General features: G+C 32.7%; 1 protein-coding gene across 1 annotated transcript; it reads right to left on the reverse strand.

The window, feature by feature from the left end:
* Nucleotides 1-3,480: 3,480 nt before the first annotated feature.
* On the reverse strand, nucleotides 3,481-24,829 carry LOC145334643 (uncharacterized). Its single transcript, XM_080180179.1, has 19 exons — nucleotides 24,755-24,829; nucleotides 24,256-24,295; nucleotides 23,823-23,879; nucleotides 19,088-19,123; nucleotides 18,355-18,397; nucleotides 12,274-12,340; nucleotides 11,986-12,013; nucleotides 11,408-11,479; nucleotides 11,032-11,086; nucleotides 10,563-10,607; nucleotides 10,214-10,273; nucleotides 9,709-9,758; nucleotides 9,406-9,449; nucleotides 8,947-9,010; nucleotides 8,569-8,615; nucleotides 8,292-8,324; nucleotides 5,836-5,925; nucleotides 5,022-5,083; nucleotides 3,481-4,357 (listed from the first exon to the last, which is right to left on the reverse strand). Exons 1-19 carry the CDS (start codon nucleotides 24,788-24,790, stop codon nucleotides 4,291-4,293), a joined length of 996 nt encoding a protein of 331 aa, XP_080036305.1. The 5' UTR covers nucleotides 24,791-24,829; the 3' UTR covers nucleotides 3,481-4,290.
* Nucleotides 24,830-25,645: the final 816 nt, after the last annotated feature.

The raw sequence follows: 25,645 nt of genomic DNA on the forward strand, positions 1-25,645 counted from the left end.
TGTGATGCTTCGCGCAGCTGGTCTGTAAGTCAATTCATTTATCAGTGGCTACTCTATAATTCACTTCTCTCGTACGTCAGTTCGCAATGCTATAAAAGATAGACAGCTAAAATTTTTGGTGAACATTTCCTGTGTCAATGAGCATACAGTAAAAAATTAATTGGTCTGTGGTCAGTCGGTCTGACAGTCAAACATCGAAAGACATAAATACTTTTAAACTCATTTCTTTAATTGCCATTGTCCGTTGCTGATGAATGTTGTCATCCTTGTTGTCAAAAGAAATTTGACGATTAATTGATTTACTCCAACATTGATGATAACAAAAGCATCCCTTCTGTATTCTGTAAGTTACATATTGATTGTATTACATTTATTTTTAAAAATTTGCAGGGCACGTCCTGCCCAGATTTTAAATTCAATTGGTATTTTTTTTAATCGATATATTTTTTAGCTGGCGTTGATATTCTAACGGACAAAATTTAAAGTCGCGCCAATCCAATAACGGCAAATTTAATCTGGGACATTTAAAATTTAAATTATTTCTATTTCCTATTATGCTTTTGTTAAATATACATAATATTACAAAGTAAAGAATGTTTAATAATAGTCAAACTATTTAGAGTAAACAGGGATTTAGGAACTTTGGTTAAAATAGTTATATTTCGCATCGTATTATAAACGGCTTTCCGCGTACATTTGTACATTTTAATATTGTACATTTTAATATTCGTAGAAAGCTGGATATAATACGATGCTAGACATAGTTTTTTCGTATGGATGAGAACCGGTTCCTATCCACCGGATTCAAATGAATACGAAAAATATTATTCTTATGTAAAAATAACAGGACTTCCATGAGTCTGTACCGAAAGATTTTGCTAACCACTGAACCAATATGGTTCTCATTTACAATTTAGCTTTTCATAGTTCCAGGGTTTATAACTATTTGGGGGGAAGGTAACACTAACCTTCCAAGAGAAATTACCCCTAGACAAAATTACCCAACAAAAAAACTGAACCTTGTTAAAGATTATTGTTTGTTCTTGTAAATATAAGAATTTGTTTTGTAATGTATTAAAATATGGCAATTATCGATTGGTTATAATTTTCAAAATAGTTTTTTTGGGGGTGTTTTTTTATTCAGAGAACTCTTCTTTTTGTAAGGTTAACAAACATCCCTAAAAACAGACGAAATCCACCCCATGACATATATGAAGTTGTCCCTTAAAGAAAAATCAAATTTTGCCAAGCTCTTAACATTGCTTTAAAAACAAATGGGCAGACGAACAGAAAATCATCCCACTTAAAAAAAGTTTAAATCTATCAATCTACCTATTACTTTCCCCATGGATATGACAATAGAAAAGTATTTGTTATTTGAACTAGTTAAAGTTATAGTTGACCATGAATAGAAGGGATATCGCATCTGAAGATTAAAGCTTAAATTTCTTTGTTTTGTTTATATTTTTGATTGTATGTATGCAGGTGTTGGTAAATATATTACATAATAGTTATTTCTCGCATCGTATTATAAACGGCTTTCCGCGGATATAAAATGTACAATTATAAGATTAAAACCAGTTTTTTAGCCCCGAGATGCCAAAGGCACGGGCTAAAAAAACTGGTTTTAATCTTATGATTGTACATTTTTATATTCGTATAAATCTGGATATAATACGATGCTAGACATAGTTTTTTCGTATGGATGAGAATTGGTTCTTATCCACTGGATTCGAATGAATACGAGAAAAATATAATATTTTAATCTAAAAAGCTTTTATTAAAAAAATGAAAATTAGTTATACTTTTAAATTTTTTTTTTTTTGATTGTAAGTAAAGAGTTCGAATGTCTAGATTTTGCTTATTGAAACCCAATTTCTAATAAATTGTGATTCTTAAATATTTGTAGATGAGGCATACTTTATAACCCTGTTTGGCAGTTACATGATTATAACATTATTTAAATAAATATCTAAATAGTTCACTTTATAAGCAAATAAAGGAATAATAGCTGAGAGCGGAGTGGAAATATTTAAATGCCCTTTCATTGGCAAATTACTTATAACGGTATAAATCAAGGATCTTAAGGGATAAGATAATGGAAATTAAATTGATATACATCCTCAATGATAATTATCAGGGATCGGAAGCCTCACGTAAGCCGCGCATAAGCCTCAGTTTTAAACCTGCTTGTGAGCAGAAAAAAAAATTTAAGAAAGAAGGATTGTCTACAAAAGAGCCGTTTTATACATCCAGCTGAATTTTATAGTGATAAAATCACGATTTCACTGAGGCTTACACGCGGCTTACGTGAGGCTTCCGATCCCTGATAATTATATACAAAATTACACCATTCTGATTAAAATCATTGGTTGAAAGTTTGAATACTTCTAGTGTGAAACCAACCAATCAAAATTTAACAAAAATACCAAAAGTTATATGCCATCGAATAAAATTAACTGGTTATAAAACGGAAGAGGAAAGGGAAGGTTATAATAGGATGGAAGGGAAACGGGGATAGATTTTGATAGTTTAAAAGGGGTAAATTTTGAGTGCAAAAATAAATAGCAGAATAGTTATTTATCGTATCGTATTATAAACAGCTTTCGCGGATAGTAAAAGTAAAAATTATAGGATTACTTCCAATTTTGCTTTTTGTTAATCGGTTTCCAAGCCACACTGGAAATTTTTAAATAAATCAATTAAATGAGTTACAAACAGACAGAAATATAAATCACTTCAAAAGCTTCAGGCGTCTCAAATAAATAGCAAACAGTTATTTAAAACTAAAAAGAAAAAAACAAGGATGACAGCATCCACAAGTAGCGAAGCTCAGAAATTATGAATGTATATTATGAATATATTTACCATATACCAGTGTCATCCTATATATTTGATGAAATAGGGAAATGACGAAAACTTCAAAATCACGCAACCTTTAAATCACGAAAAATTAAAAATCTTGGAATCGATCTAGCACCACAATATATAAACAAATCTTAATGAAACTTGATGGAAATATGTAGACTATTAATTAGCATATTCAATCCCTGATAATTTCAGCCGTAAATTTTGAATAGGAATTGAAAAAACAATAGAAAACCTAAAAATCTAGGAATCGATCTAGCACCCCTAATAATAAAAAAATCGTAATAAAACTTAAGGAAAGTGTGTAAAATGAAAATTTAAGCAATCTCTGAAAATTTCAGCCCATTATCTTAAAAAGGAGTTGAGAAAATCAGAAAAACATGAAAATGTAGAAATCGATCTAGCACCCCAAATGACAGACGGTTGGACAAAACAATGTATAGATTAGATGGGCATATGTTATAAGAATCTTCACTAAAAATTTCAGCTGTCTATCTTTTATAGGAGCCGAGAAAATAACGTTTCCCCCACTTTGTCTCAGACGGACTGACGGACAGACGGACGGACATTTCGAATTATAGAGTAGCTTCGCTACTAAAAACATATAGAGGAAAGTTAAACATGGAGAAAATCTTATTAAGCAATGGTTAAAACAAAATATAACAACAAGTACAAAACAATATCACATTCTTAAGTCAACATAAAATTATAAAGCTTAAAGTAAAATAATACAGGAATTTTATTTCCAGTATGGCTTCAAAACCGATTAATATCCACTGGATTAGAACCTTTTTTCGCCAAAATGAAAAATCATGTACCGTTGTATTTCAGACAATTTACCAAGAATGATAAAATAAAATTCATAAAATTAATACCAATATTGTAATCTTATAATTTTCTATTTTAATATTCGCGGAAACCAGTCTATAATACGATGCAATAAATAACTATTATGTGTAGGTTGCCATAAAATAATAAAGGTGTCTTAAAATGATAGTTTTTGATAGAATAATAGTTATTTCTTTCATCGTATTATAAACGGCTTTCCGCGGATATAGAATGTACAATTATCTTCGGCATCTCGGGGCTAAAAAAACTGGTTTTAATTTTATGATTGTACATTTCTATATTCGTAGAAAACTGGATATAATACGATGCTAGACATAGTTTTTTTCGTATGGATGAGAACCGGTTCCTATCCACCGGATTCGAATAAATACGAGAAAAACAATTAAACTCAACCCCATTTTCTATCAAAATTAATCATGAATAAGTTAAGGGTTGTAGAAGCCAATCAAGATTTAATAAAAAGTCCCCAACGTTTTTAAGCCAACGAATAAGAGATCATGTTTATAAAACTTTGGGTAACATTACAATTTACAGTCCAATGGCCCTACGCTCCTTGGATAAAATTGAAAACAACTAATGTTCTATGATAGCATCTTTGTGAACCCAGAGAACGTCCATCCACTCCCGCCATTTTTCAGTTCTAAAATATAAAAATCATATAAATTCGATTAGATAATCAAGAATTAAAGGTTTAAGCCAATTTTGTACTTATTTAAAACCAAAGAATTATAAAGATTACCTATTATTCTAATGTTTTCTAAATGTTAAAGTCAAAATTGGAATTGGAAAATTTAGAAATAAGTTTAATTTTCTCAAATTCAGGGATCCTAAGGGATAAGACAATGAACGATGAAATTTATGAATATCAAGATGATAAACAAAATTTTGTAGATTAAATCATTTGTTAGGATACTGATAGTTTGATAGTTTTCTTAGTCGTTGGGTCAACAACTTTTGGGACTTTCATTGAATTTTGATTCATAGGTTTTGTGGTCAAACTTGAACACAGTAATAGTGTCTGACTGATTATGACGTAACAAAAAAATTAGCCAATGAGAGGCCACTATAAATTTTACCATTGGTCAATAACGGCCTCTCGTTGGCTAATTTTTTTTTGTTACGTCATAATCAGTCAGACACTATTACAGTGTTCGTCAAACTTTTAACCACTTATTGTAATTTATGGAAAGAGAAATTTTGTGTATTTTCATCATAATAAACCATTCGGCCATTGTCTTACATCCTTAGATCCCTAAATAAACCTTTCATAAGAGTAGGGTAGCTTCGCTAATATCAATACTTACGGGACTTTGGTTGGTTTAGGTAACACTCCATTTGTGGGATAAAACCCGGATTTCACAAAGCCCTGAAAAAAAACATTGATACGTTGATATTATTACATACACAGGGAAAATTGTCGTCAATTTAGGTTGCTATAGAAAGAAAACGAATATGTGATTTAAACAGTATAAAATCACGAGCCTTTGTGAAAAGTTAAAAATTTTGTCTATTGTTGCTTGACCGACAGACTGGCAGACATAGTAAATATGCACTTTGATGTGGGTATCGGCAGTCTATAGCAGCCGAGAAAATCACATTTCCCTCCAAAAGCCCTACGGACTAACGGTCGAAATGATGGAAAATTAACAAGGATGACAACATCCATAAAAGCGAAGCTCTGAGATGGAAGGAAAAACTATCATTAACACTTGTTGAGTGTCAGAACTGGATAAACTGAATATTAATGCACATGTCAGATACAAAATTATAAGTAAATTTGTTGCAAAACTGATACATGTTACTGGTTAAGGACATACTGACGTTTTCTTGTTGTAATAGGAATCAGTATACCAAAAATCAGATGAGTCGGATATTTTTAACATACAAAAAGTAAAAAATCAGCATGTTTTGGATGTAGGGACTTTCTGGTAACGATTATAGAGTTGCTGCGAATTCAAATTCGTACCTAACTATTAAAGGAATCTTCAAGCAAAGTTTCAGATCAATAGGACAATTATAACCTGTTTAAATTAACGAAAAAAACTAACTGTAACGGACGGACCTACGGACCGACCATGATTATAGAAAAGCTTCGCTTTTAAAAATTATACCTATTACCTCAATTAAAGTTTCAATGTTTGGACAGAGACCAAAATTATTTGTTCTTATGTGAGACCATTCCATGTACACAAATGGTATAAACTTTTTCTAAAATAAAAATCTGCAAAATCTTTATTATTTTATTTAATAAGGAGGGGGGGGGGGGGGTATTTTTATGTCTAACTTATGCAGTGGGCCCTAACCCTGCAATCAGTGGCGTGCGAAGCACTTTGTCTAGGGGGGGGGGGCATTTTGAAGATTTTGTAAAATTTTGTCCCCCCCTAAATCAAAGTGCCCCGGGGGGGCACTTTGCTTTAGGGGGGGGGGGGCATTTTGATTATATATACTAATTTTAAAAAAGGGCGTTTTAAGGGGTGGGATTATTTGATTATGGGCCTCCTAGTCCTTCCAATTTTTATCCCCCACCTCTTCCCCTCCCCCAATCTCTTTTCCCCTTCATCTCTTCTCCCCCATCCCTTCTCCCCACCCTGCAATGACCGAAGGGAAGGGAGCTAGAAAGCATCTTCGAAAAAAAGTAGTACAGAAGATAAATTAACCTTTCCCCCCTCCCCCCTCCACCACAAAACATTTTTAATGGGTGGAAGGGGATGTTATAAAATCTCAGCAGGATGGATGAATAACCCGGTTGAATTTGTTCCACTGGCAAGAAATTTTGTTTTTTTGATAACCCGTTTTACCCCATCCCTTATCCTCTACCCCACTTTCGCTTTCATTACAAAATTCTTCCATCCTAACTTAACAACGCTACTCAAAAATGTAGCTCACCAAATTTACACATAAGGTGACGTTAACATGGGAAATACATATAATTAAATATGAAAATAATATATCCAAGTGCGTCTGTCGATAAAAAGAGAAAGACGCAATCAATCATTTAGCTCTTTATTTTTAATTTTTTAAGTTCAAAAATATTGTACTCGGCTATTCCTTGGCCGATTTAGGCTTTTAATCATACCCTGGCCGAGACAAATTTAGACCATTGACTAATCAAAAATCGGTTCAGTTAGAGGGATACCCAACGTCTCATTTTATTGCTTCCTAAGTCTTATAACTACGTTGTAATAATATGTAACCCCCTAAATTAAGTTTAAATAAATGTGAACTATATATATTTAAATCACGCCCCTACCGCGTGGGTTAGTTTGGCACTCCTATGTCAACAACCGAATAACCCCATTAAAAAAAATTGGGGGGGGGGGGGGGGGAGATAAAAACACTTATTTTGGAAATAATTTACCAAAAATTAACCTAATATGAAAAAATTATTTTCAATATTTCTTTATTGTATGACAACAAGGATGACAACATCTTTAAGTAGAAAAGCACAAAAATCATTAATAAAAATACAGACAAGTAGATTTAAAGAGCATCTGTTGAAATAAATATATATTTTAGGTAGAAAAAGTCACAAATCCTTTTTCCTGTATGTTGTGTGATGACAGTCAAAGTAAATTACATACTGGATGCTCGAAACAGCGAAAAATTTTATTTTTTTTAATATTATAATCCACAAAAAAATTTATCGTACCATAAAAACCAAAGATATAATGAACTATGTAAAAAATAAAAAAAAATTACTTGTCCTTTCATTGTGATAAAAAGTAGAAACTATTTAAAGGGCGCGAAGCGCAAATTTTTTTCTTCAAATATGCAGGGAGGGAGGGGTTTTTGGGCTATTTATTACACTAGTCCCCAATATTTCATAGGAGAAACCATTTGGAAGGGCGCGAAGCGCAAATTTTTTTCTTCAAATATGCAGGGAGGGAGAGGTTTTTGGGCTATTTATTACACTAGTCCCCAATATTTCATATAAAATTTTCTTATTCGTTGGCTCAACAACTTTGGGGACTTTAATGGAATTTTGATTGGTTGGTTAATTAAGTCGAGTTTTCATACATTTCATCCACTAATTGTAATCTATATAAGGGGTAATTTTGTGTATCATCATTGGGGATGTACAAAATTTCTTTGGTAAAAAGTTTATATTATACAAAATAAAATACTTCCTATAACCTGGTTTGTTATGTTCAGTGAAAAAAGATTACAACCTAATTTCTACACTAATTTAAAAATTTGGTAAGGTTAAATGAATAGTAACTGTCTGTTTTTTTTTTTTGAGTATTGATCTTTTTTTTGGAAACTGGGATAGTTTTGCTTTTTGTAGGGTAGGGGGCAAAAAGGGGCATTTTTGTTGACCAGGGGGGGGCAAAATGGGGCATTTTTTAACATTTAGGGGGGGGCGGTTGCTAGGGGGGGGGGCAGGGGGGGGGCGTTTTGGTCGCTAGGGGGGGGGGCGATTGCCCCAAATGCCCCCTTCGGTTCGCACGCCACTGCCTGCAATGCTACATAGTATTCTATACAACCTAACCTAACCTGACATTAAAGTAATAACCTAACAAACAAAAATTTTGCTTATGTATAATGTTTCTTTACGTTATTCTGTTTAAAAATACCTTTTTATCGCTATTTAAATAGTTGCTCAGCACCTAAAAAAAAATATGAATTAAATAATAGATTTTATGAATTTTTATAGTAAGTTTGGGAGATTGCATCTTTTTATAAAAAATATAGAATGAAAAAAAAGGTTTGGTGTTTTTATTTCAATTGTAAATTTGAAAGGTTGCGTGAAATTAATTTTATTTTATTTATTTTGCCAGTAATAAGATTTTTCTTTCTTTCTATCCTTATTTATATCTATCTATCTATGAATATGATTATCTATCTATCTACCTTGCATTCTGAGCCCTCAACGTCAATTTTGAGCACTATAGTTTCCTCCTGATTACATTTATGACTAAGACTTGACATAAATCCTTATAATAACGTTGTTTGTCTGTCTGTACCGAGGATCTTTCTAACCTCTGGCCCGACATAGTTTTTCTTTATTGTCAGATTGTAAGCAATACTGAAAAATCATGTAACGTGCGTAATACAGCCAATTTTCTACAAATAGTAAAATAGAAATAATAATATTATTACCAGTTATGTTAGCCTTTGACCCCTTGGGGCTAATAAAACTGAAATAATTCTTATAATTTTTAATTTTTATTATCAGCAGAAAGCTGTCTATAACTATCCCCCACTTGATTGTGTCTACTCTTGGTCATCCCTGTATTGTGTCCAGTATTTCTTCAAATTTTACTGACAACACTGGTTCTCCAATTTGATTTGACTAAAGAAATAATGATTAGCTATGTCCAATAGTATGAGTTGCGTGCACAGAATGTTTTTTTTTTGGGGTAAATAATGATAAATGATAAATTGATACAAAATTGAATCAAAATATTAACTGGACAGTATGAAGGGCCTAAATACGTACTTTATTTTCAAATATAGCTTTTTAAAAAACTGTTTTCTAGCCCCCAATCCCCCTCATTTCAGAATTAACTGAAACTAAAGACTATGGTTAGTTTTTCTTTATTATTACATGAGGTGAGGTTTGGCTATATTAGGTTTAGGTATATGCCACATAAGGTTGGGCCTCCCATTATTTCAAATTTGTTTTTAAGATATTAAGAGAGGTGTTTAGTTTAGACATTTTTAGAGCAATCACCAAAAGATACTTACAGGCTTTTTCAAAGCTTCTTCTTCTGATAGGAAAACAATATATCCTAGAATAAAATAGATTAAATATATAAGTGTAGTTTAAATGACAGAAAAATAATATTCATTTTAATAGTAATGAAAATACTTACACAATCTAAATCTACCTTCAATAGCAGCCGAGTAAGTTACGGACATTTGAATAGTTTGGAACTAGCCAGTTTAAGTTTGTTTAAAGTACCAACAAATAAGATAACGTATTTGTAAAACTTTGGGTACCAGTGTAATTTACAATACAATGTCCCCAACATCCCTGGTGCTACATACCTTCATTAGTTGAAACTTGGGACCAGGGATACAGGGAGATTTTGTCATCACTAAAACAATAAAAGCAAAATTAAGCTTTTTGAAAAAAATGAAAAGTTATCTGCTATAGATTGTAATATAAATTCATGTTTTTTTTCAAAGAGAAATAAAAAAAATCGACGAAAAAAGGTCTCCGTAAATTAATTGTAATATTTACTACTTCTATTTAGATTTTTAAAAATTATTTTTTTATAACTGGCGGATAGTATTTTTTTGTTTTAATATCCCTTCTTGTAAATAACTTTTTTTTATAATGGATTAATTTAATGCTTTCTCACAAAGTTCAATCTGCTCCTTATTTATAAAATAAATTGAAAATAATTAGAGGGTGGTATTTTTTTCCGTTAAGGGGGGAGGTCTTCCATGAGGGAGGGGGGGGGGTTCAGTTCTAAACAAGGTACTTTGTGTAAAATCACCTTTCTTTTCAATCCTCATAAAAAAAAACAATGAGAACCCAATAAGTTACCTCACAGCATTTTGAACAACTTTGACGTTTTTGTGGGTACCAAACATTTTGGTACTTTCCCTAAAAAAATAACTGTTACAAATCCGGGACAGGGATGGATTGGAGCCAAATTATATTGGTACCCAAAGATTTGATAAAGACATCTCTTATTCTTTGGCATAAAAAACGTTGGATATCAGTTTAATGTTTTACAACTAATAATGTTGACTTACAAACTGTTTACTTACTTTTTTTTACTGTTAATTTTAAATAAATATATTAAATCATTATTATTGAAACACTAATTTTGGGTATAATTCTATTTTTATTTTGAAAATTACTAAAGGGTTATAAAATTAAATTGTATTACCTGATATATGCTAGATTAACACTAGAAGGATCTACTGCAGTTACCCTAAAATAATTATTTATTAAATAATAAATTTAGATTTTGATTAAATGATTTTATAAAAAAAAAGATTTGAATCTTAAGATTAACTACTCAACTGATTGGCTTGTTATTTTTAAGGAAACTAGATATAGGTCCTACGATGGTATTTTATTTAGATTTTAGGCTATTTTCTGCCCTTATCTTACTACTTCATGTTTATTTATCACATCGTCATAGATGTTATACATGATTTTTCAGTATGGCTGAGAATCTATTATGTTCGTTCGGACATTAATCGTTGTCAAAGCAATAATGTAAAATATTTTGCCACAGCTTAGGAATTTATAAAATAAATAGATGATCATTTTAGCCGCCTATAGTTTTTAGAAGCAAAATAAATTTTTATTTTCAAATCAAAGCTGTTCCAGGGATCTTATAAAACTCTTACTTGATGCCAGTAGCAGCAACCATAGTTGTAAAAGCACCCATATTACTTCCAATATCTAAAAAAGAAAACATTGAAGGAAGCCTGCAAGAAATACACCGCTCTACCAGTTGAAAGACTGCCACAAGACTAAATACCCCAAAATGTGAAGCCCATTTAAAATGCCTTAACTTAAAGGCTTCAAATTTGGGATATTCGGTCTACTTGTGGCTGTCTTTTATCAGTTAAAACACCCCTTATATAATTACAATTATTGGTTACTTCTTTTTTGGAACCAATTATTCAATAAAAATATCCAAATTTTATGAGCCAACGAGGTTATAATACTTTGGGTACCCTTTGGAAATGTGGGAGCTATAATATAAAAAAATACATTTACCTAAAAATCTTGCTTTTGGATAAGGTTTGATCATTTCCAGTATCAATTTTTCTGCTGGTACATCCCAATGCCCTTGGATATAAGTAAATTGTTTGTAGCAGTGAAGCTACTATTTAATTTGAAAAATCCGTCAGTCTGTCTGTCTGCAAGATACCAAGTAGGAGAAACGTGAATTTCTCGACTGCTATTCAAGATTTTTGTGACAATTCCCTGTAACCATAAGTATTCTTTATATTATCTACTTGGTCCGTGTCAGTCTATTTGTATTTAAAAAAAACTTAATTTGCTCGACTGCTGTTATAGACAGATGGCTGATTTTTTCAGGTAAAGATTGTCCTGATCGATGAGCATCTACTTTTTATCTCACTTGGTGCGTCAGTCTGAATTTAATGCTCTAGATTACTTCATTTTTCTACCGAGGAAATGTAATTTCTGTTTTGCTAATTTAGAATGAAGATCAAAAACTGTTTGATATACGAAGCTATACATAATTTTTCATTATAGCTCAGAAACGGTTCTAAACCATCAGACATCACTCGGTTTCGAAACCATACCAGAAATAAAGATATGAATTTTACCTGTTTGTAAAATTTGGTTGGAAATATACTGAAAATAAAATATAAATTAGTTTAGATGCAAATTTCTGATAAAAAATATGAAGGACGCGTGTCTGTTTGTATGTGTTTTTTTCCCCAAAAGATTTCTTAACTGCTGGAATATTATGGCTCTATTTTATACAGGTAGTTTTTATTATTTTTTTTCTCTATTTCTTTGAATTTATTAGCATCAAGAATAATCATTTTACTAAAACAAATTAAGCTAAAGAAATGAAGGTTTAGATGAAAAATGTATCCATCAATTTTTACCTCATCTGGATATTTGACACACATTGTCCAATTTAGATTATAGCGCGGTGGTTCATTTAGCCAACACCTTAATATAAAATTCATATTATAGCGCGGTAATTCATTTAGCCAACACCTTAATATAAAATTTAGATTATAGCGCGGTAATTCATTTAGCCAACACCTTAATATAAAATTCATATTATAGCGCGGTAATTCATTTAGCCAACACCTTAATATGAAATTTAGATTATAGCGCGGTAATTCATTTAGCCAACACCTTAATATAAAATTTAGAATATAGCACGGTGGTTCATTTAGCCAACACCTTAATATAAAAATTAGAATATACTATAATGGTTCATTTAGCCAACACCTTAATATAAAAATTTGAATATACTATGATGGTTCATTTAGCCAACACCATAATATGAAATTTAGATTATAGCGCGGTAATTCATTTAGCCAACACCTTAATATAAAATTTAGAATATAGCACGGTGGTTCATTTAGCCAACACCTTAATATAAAAATTAGAATATACTATAATGGTTCATTTAGCCAACACCTTAATATAAAAATTTGAATATACTATGATGGTTCATTTAGCCAACACCATAATATAAAATTTAAATTATAGCGCGGTGGTTCATTTAGCCAACACCTTTATATAAAATTTAGATTATGGCGCAGTGGTTCATTTGCTAACACCTTTATATCTATAATATTAATATCTCTGTCTGTCCGTCCGTCTGTATGTCCCTTAAGATCTCTGTAACCACAGAACCGACCGGATTATACTCTTCAGGGAATAAATCTACTGGACCTGAGGTGGTTTTAACCTTTTTTCTTGGGGGGGGGGGGGGGACACCCCCAACCCCCCAAAAACAAAAAATCCCTCTCAATTTTGTTAGGCAGTTAATTTAAAAGTGGTGGTTGCAGCACCAGAGGTACTTAATTTTTTAAATATTTATCTCCTGGGGCAAAGCCCCTAGAGACTAGGGGCGAAGCCGCTAGTAAAGTTATAATTTGCACGCATTATTGTATCATCAAATATCAAATGTTATCTTCCATTATATAGCTTATCAGTAATACTCACAGCTTACATTTTTAACAAGGATGGCTCTTTCCAAATAATAGTAATCTCTTCAAGTAGAGTCAACTCATGTTAATGGTCCAAGACAATCACATGTTACACGCCTTATATAGCAACAACTCATCGTTTAAACGTCTCTAGTATGCCAGGGTGTAGTCCAAATATTTATGAAATATAAAGGTAAGGTGCGTGTGTTTATGTGCAGGGAGGGAGGATCATTGGACTTCAAATATAAGCTAGTATTGTTTCTTTAAAATGTTAAATCGTTGATTATTTACTAAACAGTGTTTTTTAACCAATAATTTTATTATGCAGAAAGGATAACTTTTTGTTATAATTGGGGCTGTACAATTATCGATAAATGAATTGTCCATTGTTTTGTCTATATGTATATCTATTCACGAAGTAGCTTGATGTCTGTCCGTCCTACTGGTCCTATGGTTGTTTTGAGCTATTTTCTTGGGGGGGGGGGGCACAGTGAGCCCAGGAATCCAATTTTGTGGAAAAAATTAATAACTTCCTTATTTTCTAACCAAATCGAACAATTCTTTTTTTAATTGGAAGGTTTTAATAGTACCTTATACAGAATTAACAAAATTACCCCCTCCCCCACTCCCAAGATGATTGGGGGGCCAAGATATCCCCCCAAAAGTGAATAATATTCATAATTCTTATCTTAACATTCCCATTTTTTCCATCAAATTCAATTCTTTTTTTTTTAATTGAAAGGTATTTAGAGTACTCTGTATTAACCCTTTACAGTCGGGCCCCTTGCCGCACCTTAATCGGTCGGGGGGGGGGGGGGCGTTCAACGCCCCCCCTAATTATCTCAGTTCCTATTAGAGCTAGAGGGCTAAATTTTTTTGTGCAAGTTCCCTGTTTGATAATGCATTTCCGACCTATTATAAGTCTAAGTCAATTTTTGCTTCCTTCACCCTTTTATTTAACAACCTTTGTTTTTAGGTCTTTTTTTATTTAAAAATTTCAAATGGCTGTAATTTTCTTATTTTTGAAGCTAGAAGAAAAATTTTTTCCCAGAAAATGTTTATTTTTATGTAAATTTTACATTAGAAATATCAGAATATAAATTTCAGCGGCCGCAGCTGTACTTGGCAGCTGCCAGCCGCCGCAGCCGCCGCAGTCAGCTGCCAGCCGCCGCAGTCGGCGGTCGGCGGGAAAACGGCGGCGGATCTTCATGAAATTTTAATACGTTATGTAGACATGTACGAAAAGCTTAAGTTTAAAATTTGAAGTCTCTAAGTCAAAAATTGCGGCCACAGGAGCCTTTTAAAGATTTCTGGAGACCTGGAGGATCAGGACCTGCAGGATCATACCTGGAACCTGAAAGTGACTTGAACAACTGTATTTCATATAAGGATGTACTACTAGAGGATTTTTTAGTATTTTGGTATGATAAAATGCTTTGTTTTAGTCAAAAAAAATATTTTTGCTCTTTACCTGGATGACCCTGCCAGGTTTGCTGGCATCCTGTGCCCGCCAGGATGGAGATATTCAAAAAATTCCAACTCTCAGTTGTGTGTCATACCCATACTTAAAAAGTCAAGCAGTTTGGGATCTTTATCTTTCACACACAGATAATGAGATAGAAAAAACCGGACCGTTAAGGGTTAAAAAACAAAATTTACCCTAAACCCCAACTGGGGCTACTGGGTTGGGGTTAAAATTCACCCCCCAAAAGTGAAAATAAGATATTTTTCTTCTAATTCACTTATTTCTAAATCTATTTCAACAATATGTACTTTGATATATATACAAGAAAAATTCGTATAACCTAAAAGTCCCCCCCCCTCATCCCCAGGGGCGACAAGTGGGGAAAACATCTACCCCCCCACCTAAAAAACATTGTAAAATTTTGACACTTTGAGAAATTTTTACTTAATTTAAAATTAAATATTTTAACTAGCTGATGAAAATATTTTGTATTCTATTCCCCTACGGCCCCCCCTTTTCGTTCTGTTAATGGGGGGCCCGGGGGGGGGGGGGGCAGGGCCAGGTCTGCCTAGAACCTCTCATCCCCTGCCTTAAAATAAATGAACCACTTTATTTATATTTTCATGAAAATTTAGGCTAGGCTGGTCTGGGCTGCCCTCCCTCTCCCACAAATTATCCACCCCCCCCTCCTCATAATTATTTGTTTCCGTCCTGGCTGGCCCAAAAGAAACATTTACAAAAAAAGATTGATCAATCCGATTCGGATTTTAAAGGGGGTGTGAAATTGACCAATAGGATGACAAGAGCTGAAGCTTGCCCTTGGGGTTTGACCAAAGGTGTAGGAAAAAGGGAATGGCAGGCTAGCTGCTGGCTAGATGGTATAAAAAAACTGTTAAATTAGGTTGCCAAATTTTACCCTTAAATCTCATCCAGATCTTGCTCTTCGGCGGAGATTGCTTAATTGTACTAAATGTACCAGAAGTCAACATACAGCTTATAGCTGTAAAGCTGAACTGGCTAATGTCCTTACCTATGAATGTCAAATGATTGAGAGCTGTCTCATTAAATCCTAAATGTTTTTTTTTAAATAATATTTTTTTAAACTGTGTTTTTGTTTAATTATTTTTAGTTTACCTTTAAAATGCTTTGGAAGCACTAATTATTTTTTTAAGAAAAAAAAACTTATTTTTTTTGTTGGGGGGGGGAGGGGCATATTTACATATCCTATAGTCCTATATTTTTTTTTTTTTAGGGGGGGTGTTAGTCAACAAACATCCAGTCTTAGTTTTAGTTGTAAAAAGAAAAATTGAAGGAAAAAAAATATTTTAAGGGGGGGGCGATTTTTTTTCTTGGGGCGATTTCTCTTTAGAGGGTGGTAGTACCCTCCTCCAAAATATTTATTAACCTTTCCAGGACTTATGTGAACCTATCTATTTAAAGGAGAACCATATCGGTTAGGGGATGAGCAAGATCCTTTGGTACACACATATTCTGTTTCTTTTATATAAGGATTATACACTAAATTTAGCTTAATAAGGTTGCATATGAGCTTTACAAAAATGTCTATAGAGCTTAAGCAACTAAGTGAAAGTTAACAAGACCAACGGGATCCTCTTATATATTGCCTAAATAATGCTAGAACTTAATCCTAAAAGTTTTCACCTCGTTGCTAAAAAGATCAAGGTATTTGAAGCAGAGTTTTAAAAAATATTCAACGTGGTTTTTTTGCATTTTCACCAACTTTCTTTAATATGGATTTAAGAGGTTTTTTTATACAAAACTAATTAGTTTCTTGTTATCCAGCGTTAGATAATTGCACGACATTTCTAAAATGGTATTACATTACGTCCTAAGTTAATATTTGATTAAATGGCAAGTTAAACAAAAAAAATTTAAAAATCATTTTTTTGGGAGATTTTTGTAACTAAATTTCGTGAATTCCAGGGTAACAACTTCAGAAGGCCATAAAATCTTTAATTTTTTATATTTTTCATTGATTTAAAAATGCAAACCTCCTCTAATATGATTAATATTAACATGGACTTTTAAAATAATTGATTTTCGAAAGTTCGATTTTTGGGCCTAAATAATTTTTTCCACAAAGTTGGATTCCTGGGCTCACTGTGGGGGGGGGGGGGGTGGAACACCCACAAACCCTCAAAAAAAACAAAAAATTTCCTTTAATTTTTTATGCAGTTATGGTCGCAGCACCAGAGGTACTTCATTTTAATTTTATTTTATGAATCACCTCTTGGGGCAAAGTAGCTAGTCGCGAAGCCAATAGTTATAGATATAACGCAATGAAAGATTTGCATAAGATTAAACAATTGAAAAAGTTGTGAAGAAGCTGCGCAACTTACTTTTACAAATATCTAATCTCTTTGCAAACAATATTGCTTAAAATTGATACAAAATACAAACATGAAACTTTTTGACATCATTTCTATTATTAAGGATAACTTTAAAACATTCATGGCGGTAAGCTTTCTTTTAAGCAGCTTTTTAGCCGCTTTTATTCTTCACAACTTATTCTCTCATCTCTTGTAAAAGATTGCTGAAACTTCCCATAAATATGGATGATTATTAAATATAATACATCCATAGCGGTTGGACTGCTTTTAAGCAGCTTTTTAGCCGCTTTTACATTTTACAACAAATTTTCTCGGCTCCTACAAAAGAAACACGGCTGAAACTTCTTGTCAATATTCCCACCATTATGCTCCATAATTAGGTATACAAATCTATGGTAGTGCTACTGCTTTTGAGCAGCTTTTTAGCTGCTTTTATTTTTACAACTTTAAAAGACATAAACCTTTTTTTAAGGTTTCATGATTTTAAGTTTTTGCATGTTCTCTCACTTTGTCCGTTTGTCTATTTCATAATAGATTTTGTGCTTCGCTGCATGGATGTTGTCATCCTTGTTAGCTTATAATTTTGAAACTGGTAATCGTATTTTTTTTCTTCTTCTATTTTATTTATTTATAACTAGTAAATGCTCGCTTAGTATCTAGAAGTTCTGTATTAAAAGGGTTGGAGTGAAGGGAAAAGAGTTTAAAACCACCAAAACACTTAAATTTTTAAAAATTAGACCCTCTAAACCATTCCAGTAAGCATGCGAAGCTTTCATAACAAGGAAAACTCAATCGTTCAGTAGTCATCGAAACTACAGAAAAAAAACTCTTACACCTTTATACAATAGGATGTACATACACTGACTTACAAATGTACTGCTAACAGAAAGTAAAACAATTTTTTGGGGTGCTGTCCCACAAGTAGCCGGTTAAGCACTGACCCCCCTCCCCTCCCCACCCCTCTTTATTTTTAAAATAAATTGACAATAATGTTTTTTTTTCGTATGACTAAACCATGAGTAGAGCCTTATCTCAGCGGGGATTCCCAGTACCCAACATAACCTAACCTAACTATATCTCTAGAGCCAAACAATCAAACAAAATCACCCCTTACCCCATCTTATTTTCAATTTATTTCAATGTAAGGGGGGGGGGGGTATGATTGCTCGAGAAGATAATTTGTAGATGGTGCCTATTAATTACCTGACACATGAATAAGGACGAATTTCTGGCAATAATCTGTCATCTAATCCGAAAAATAGCATCATTATTTTTATTTGAAAATATTGTGCCTCTATTTTTTTAAATAATTGTATTGTACAGCATCTTCACTGCAAATTTTTACAGGCGAGGATACTCTATAATTCGCTCTATCTATTCATCAGTCATTTAGTTCGTTAGTCAGTCCGTAACGCTGTAGGGGAAATGTGTTTTTCGCGGCTGATATAGACAACTGAAATTTTCAATGTAGATTCTTATGACATATTCGCATCTAGTCTATATATTGTTTCATGCGTCTGTCTTTTGGGCCTCCTTCAAAATATAAAAAAACATTTTCAAAGGTTTCGAGATTATCTTAGAGTTATAGCATATTATCTCTCTTTCTTTTCTTGGCTAGGTATAACAAATACAAATTTGTTCTATAACTCGATTGTCCGTTTGTTCATTCCATTTTTATGTGTTTTGCAAAATGTGAACATCTGTTCTATAAATCAATTTATTCATTTGCTGATTCCATTATTTTTTGTGCTTATATGTAGATGTTGTCATCCTTGTTATTATCAATTTTATTGGCAATAATTAGAATAGCTACTATATAAAGAATATTTATTCATAACATCGTATTATAGACGCGGATAGTATTGTTAAGAGCGGTATTAATCTAGCGGATATCTATTGGTTTTAAAGCCATACTTCAATATAATGAATTAATTTCCTGTAATGTAGTTGACACCTTTGCTGCTAACCACACCTAAAAAAAACAATTTAATTATCATTTATGAAAAGTGTAGCTGGACAAAGAGTCTCAAAAATCAGCCATGTGACGTCATAAAAATGAGGGAGATAAGAGGAGAAGTGAGAAATAAGACCCCTAAAAAAAGAGATGGATAATTACTCATTTTTATGACGTCACTAACAAGGCTGATTTTTTTAGACTGTTTGTCTAGCTACATCAAAAGTTCTTTACCTCGTTAGGGAGGGATATTTTTTTTTCGATTTAAGTGATCATCTAGAGAAGCCAGAGCATCAGATCATCCAGTACAAGCGAGTGATGCTCTGGCTTCTAGATGGGATGGGATATTCTAACAAACAGATAACCAACTCTTTGATTGTGCATGGTAATGAGTTACGCCTGGGCCATGGCATTCCCCCTACTCTCACAATTGGTGTCACAAGCCAGACATAGTAGCAACTAGTATTTCATTTAAATAGTATGACTCGAACCCGACACCTACCCGACCGCAAGCAGGCACGCTATCATTTACGCAAAAAATATTTATAATGTCCGTCTGCCTGCAGCAATGTTTCCTTAGTAGGATGTATCAGCAATAGATTCAAGGTGTCCAAATAAATTGATAAAGATCATGGCTACATATGGACTTAAATCCGCTTGATTAGTACCAATTCTTAGCTATACTGAAAATTAATGTATTAGGTATAGACAATTTCTCATGAAAAGTTAAAAAAAAAATCATGCAATTTAATCCCTTTTAAATTGTTCCTGAACTTCGGCTCCTTGCATTGGGGTATTTTTTTTCATTTAGCCATTTAATTTAAATTTTTTTTTTGAAATGTTCTATTGCGAAGCATATTCTTATTCAGGACTTGGCAGCCGCAAATAAGCCTTAAATTAAAACCTGATTGGATGCTTTAAAATATTCTTTAAATAGAGGGATTTCGGGTCAAGTATAGACTTGCAGCTGCTTTTTAAAATTGTAAAAGATTGAGGCTAAGAGGCGGCTGAAGCGCGGCTGCCGAGCTCAGTGGCGTGCGAAGCACTTTGTCTAGGGGGGGGGGGGGGCATTTTGAACATTTTACAAAAAAACATATCTTTTTTTTAAGGGAATATAAACAAAAAAAAATGATAAACTTTTCCTGAACATCTTATGATATACTTATATATTGTTATTCATTTAAACAGACATACAATTTTGAGAAAAAGACCTAGATAAATGTCAAAGCATGTACTCATAATTTTTTTTAAAATAAAGTAATTTTTTGTCCTAATATTTGATGTTTACAAATGTTTTTATATAAATAACAACATAATATATCATATGATGAACAGAAGAAATTATTTGAAAGGCCGCAAAGTGCAACTTATTTTAAAATATGCAGGGATGTACTGGACATTGGGTTATTTATTTTACTAGTCCTAAAAGTTTGATAAAAAAACGTTTTCTTATTCGTTGGCTCAACAACTTTAAGGACTTGATTGAATTTTGATTGGTTGGTTAATTAAGTTAAGTTTCCATACGTTCTGTCCACTTATTATAATCTATATAAGGATTAATTTTGTGTATCATCATTGGGGATGTACATCAATTAATCGGCCATAGTCTTTTTTTTAAATCCCTGCAAATATGTGTTTTCTTTGCAAAGTTTATATTTTAAACAAGGATGACAACATCCATAAGTAGCAAAGCACAAAAAGCGTAGATGATAATTTTAGATTTATTTGAGAAAATAAGCACAAAACCCTTTTTTTGTTTTGTATGATGACTGTTAGACCGACAGTCAAAGTAAATTAAATACTGGATGCTAAGAACAATGGAATCGACCCAAGTGCCCCCTTCGGTTCGCACGCCACTGGCCGAGCTAAAGTTTTTCAGTAACAGCTTAAATTATGTATAGAATTTGAACAGACAAACAAAGACCATGTTAAACATATGTTTTTTTAATACAAAGAAAGACTAAATATAATAAATACAATCAAAAGAAAATTTAACAAAAGGCGAAATCAATTAAAACCGATAAAACAAAAGTTAATTTTTACCTCTTAAGTTTTTTAGCACCTTTCTTATAGATACAGTTAAAAGGGCAATAGACGATATAATATTCTCTCCCGCGCGAATATAAAACTTTTCAGCAACGAAACTACTCTTAATTAACTTGGCCTGTCCGTCAGTTCGTCCGTAACGTTAATGGTAAAATTATATTTTCTTGGCTGCTAATTCAGATAGATAATTGACATTTTAGTGTACCAATGAGCATCCAGTAGATAAATTACCTTTTTATGCCAACTAAACATCTGCTTTGTAACTCCCTTTTTCCGTTTGTCCATTTATGTTTAAACTTTTAAATTAATATCCGGATAATTAAGTTTTGTCACTCTACAAGGGATCATGTTCGTTTGTTCTAACGTCTGATTCATCATCATCATTGCCTTTTAGTTCTCGGCAGAACGTAGGCCATGCACAATGGTTCTCCAATCTTCCTTTTTTTGGGCACGTTTTGAGGCATTGCTGAAAGATGGAATTTTCTTTTCTTTCAGTTCACTTAAGAGTTCCCTCCTCCAGGTTGTTTTTGGTCTACCTGGTTTCCTCTTTCCTACGTGGGGGTTCCAGGTCAAGGCTTGATTGGTTATATCATCATGCCCTTTCCTTAGAGTGTGCCCCAGCCATCTCCATTTTCTCTGTTTTATTGTCAGTTTAATGTCTGACATATCACTGCGCTCTAGAAGCTCAGCATTTGTGATCTTATTTGGCCAAAAGATCTTGTGGATTCTCCTTAGACATTTATTGACATATGTCTGTAGCTTGGAGACCACTGCTGTGTTTAGGAACCAAGTTTCAGCCCCATACAGCAAAACAGAGAGAACATTTGACTTGAACAGTCTTAACTTGGTCTTTATGGAGATGTTGTTGGAATTCCAAATTTTGTTCAGGCTGGCAAAGGCTGTCCTAGATTTGTTAATTCTAGCTTTAACATCTGTTAAAGTGCCTCCAGCTTGATCAATTTTACTTCCAAGATACTCAAAACAATTTACATCCTCAAGAATTTGGTCTCCAATAGTAATTGGTTCTTGGGAATTTGCATTTAATCTGAGTATTTTGGTTTTAGGAACATTTATTTCTAGTCCAATTTTCTTGGAGGTTTCAGCTATCCTGTTAGTCCTTCTTTGCATTTGACTTCTATTGCTTGTTAACAAAGCGATATCATCAGCAAAGTCCAGATCTCCTAAATATTTGGGATTGCCAAATAGCTCCCAGCGAATGCCATCATTACTTTCACAGTTCTTCATGATCCAGTCAATGGCAAGGAGGAAAAGGAAGGGAGAAAGAAGGCATCCTTGTCTGACGCCTGTTACAATCTCAAAAAAGGTTGATAGTTTACCTTTATACATTACATTTCCACCTCCTTTATGATAGATAGCTTTAATGATATTGATTATCTTTTCTGGAATGCCATAGTGTCGGCAGATTTTCCAGAGAGATCTTCTGTCTAAAGAATCAAATGCTTTTTTGTAGTCAATGAAGTTTACAAAAAGCTCAGAGTTCCATTCCTTGGATTGCTCTATGATGATTCTTAGAGAGGTTATCTGATCAATAGTGGAACGGTTTGGTCTAAATCCAGCCTGATTAGGTCTTAGCTTTTCATTAACCTTCTTCTTTATTCTATTAAGAAGAATCTTACTAAGGATACGGCCAGGTACTGAAAGGAGCATTATCCCTCTGTAGTTTCCACATTGGGTCAAGTCTCCTTTTTTGGCTAGTATTGAGATATGTCCATTCTTCCAGTCCTCTGGGCATAACTCATCATTCCATATCTTTGTGATCAGAGGTAGGAATGCCTCAGCAGATGTATCTAGGTCTGCTTTTATGACCTCAGCTGGGATGTTATCAGGTCCAGCGGCCTTGTTATTTTTCAAACTTTTAATGGCCTCCTTGATTTCCAATAGATTTGGCGCTCGACAGTCAATGTCAAGTGCATCTGAGGGTGGAATCTCAGTTTCTTCCTCTGGAACTGGAAGATTCAGCAGTTCAGTGAAGTGCTCTGCCCATCTATTTAGAATATCTTCATCAGTTTTAAGGAGTGAACCATCCTTGTCCCTGATGTGTGATCCTGATTTGTGTACTTTACCTGCAATGCTCTTAGTAATCTCATAGACATCTTTCATTCTATTTTGATTAGCAGCATTTTCTGCTTGCATAGCAAGGTTTTCCAAGTGTTCTTTTTTGTCAATTCTGACACTTCTTTGGATTTCCCTGCTGAGCATCTTATACAGGTCTTTATCTTCTGGAGAGTTCCTGGAGAGTGTCTTTTGTCTTACCTCTCTTCTTTGATCCATGAGATCAATGGATCTTTGAGTGATCCACGGCTTTTGGTTAGCCTTTTTGAAACCTAATTTTTCTTGGCTAGTATCATTATAAACTTTTTTGATACCTTGCCAAATATCTTCAACTCCATCATCCTCTTGAAGAGTCAACAACTCAAATCTGTTCTTTAGAGTGAGCTTAAACTCTTGTAGCTTTTCAGAGTTTTGAAGGGTTGTTAAATTATTCTGATTCATAGCTTCGCTTTATTGAGTGATGTCATTCTTGTTAAAAGTGAAGCATTGCCTATAATTAGGGTAGGTACGAACGTCCTTCTGTCCGTAACAGATAGCTCTTTTCGTTAATTTTGAATGTTAGAGTTGTCCTATAGATTTCTATTTTTTTTTGTTATACCTGAACTAATTCGTTCTGACCAAGAATTTATGCTTTGAGGTCCTCCAAGGATTTTGTCTAGAATAAAATTACATTTATAGATTTTACAGGGAGGGAGGAGACATTGACATTAAATTTAACTGGTACCAAAACTCTTATAACAATATTAACTTTTTCATTTTTTGGTATGTAATGTATATCAATTTATCTTCTCTGAGCTTTTAAATAAAAAATATAAGATTAATTCCATTGTTGCTTAATTTTATGATCTTTATTCTATTGACAATTGTCTGTAATACAGAATATAATTATCTTGAAATCATTTTATTTTAAAATAATCCAAACAAATATTATAGGAACACAAAAACTTTTGAAAAAAAAAACACATTTGTTATGCTTTAATTTATGAATAAAATTAACCAAAGTTTTAAAAAAAAATTATTAATAAAATTACCTTTAAAAATGATTAATATAAACAGGGAAAGACACAAAGCCTAAAATATAATTAATTAAAATAAAAAAATATATATACTTTTGTCATCATATTCAATACCTATATATCACTGATTTTTCCCTACCTTTCATATTTTGAAATATATTGAAATTTAATGGGGTAGTTTTTTGTTTGTTTGTTTATTATTTGAGGTTAGGTACCTTGGGTTCTGCAGGGCTATGCTCTCCCGCACGGGTCAGGCTTAGAAGTTAGAAAAAAACTACCCCTGTTCTTAATAATCTTTCTATTTTAAATAAAAGGGGGTCATCATGGCTCAAACTGCTACAGATATAAATGCAGCGCCATAACAGATTTTCATAAGGATTTCACTATGGCTAAGAACCGGTCATAATTCAGCGGATATAAACAGGATTCGATTACTTACTATTACTCTAAAAGGACGGTCAACAAACTGGTTAACATTTATAGTTGTAAATTCGTTTTACTTGTTCAAACTTACCAAGAAAAGATGAGCATTTATTCTGGTTGGAATCATTTTTAAAATTATAAATTTTCTTTACAAAAACATTGATCTGAAATATTCATTCAAGTTAAGCTTTTCCTGTAAGACTTTGAAACCGATTTACATCCGCTGGATAAGAACCAGATTTCAGCCATACTAGAAAATTCAATAAAGACAATTTCCTATGAATATTAAATGAAAATCATAAAATTAGAAAGTTTTGTTAGCCTTGGTTTTAGTCTTAACAGTTTTCATTTTAATATTTAGGATAGCTCTATTTGTTCACTTACACATGTAAAAATTTTCCTATCGATTTCAAACTTGGTATAATTATTTCTGTAATAGTAATTGGTGAAGCACGACAACTCTATATATATTATACATATTAACAAAGTCTGTATGTAAAATATATTATATTTTGATTTATAAGCATCGTTAATTTTTCCAAGCAAAAGTTAATGTGAAGGGTGGGGGGGGGGGGAGGGGTAGGTGGGCTTGGGGGCACCTAGAGGCTAAGTCAAAGACACTAAATCAATTAACATTAAATAAAAGATAAGTAATATGTATTTGCTTGTATACATATAAATGCCAAATGATTTTTATGAAAATAGACTACTGAAAATCAAAGATTATTATTATATTGTTCAGAAATGTATAATCCAACAGAAACTAAATAGAATTCGAAAAATACAAGTCCTAAAATAAATTTTATTTTTTAATGAAAACACATATAACAAAGCTCTGAAAGGCAGACAAATACATTGATATTAAATATTTTGTTTAAATCAAAGTATAAATTATTTAGTATCATTTTATTAATTTATGTTTGTTTTTATACCTCAACATGATTAAATTCACTGGTCATAAAATTAACATTTTATTTAGTGA

The sequence above is a fragment of the Acartia tonsa genome, chromosome 12, assembly GCF_053477335.1.
Source record: "Acartia tonsa isolate MP-2025a chromosome 12, ASM5347733v1, whole genome shotgun sequence".
In the NCBI taxonomy this organism is placed as follows: Eukaryota; Metazoa; Arthropoda; class Copepoda; order Calanoida; family Acartiidae; genus Acartia; species Acartia tonsa.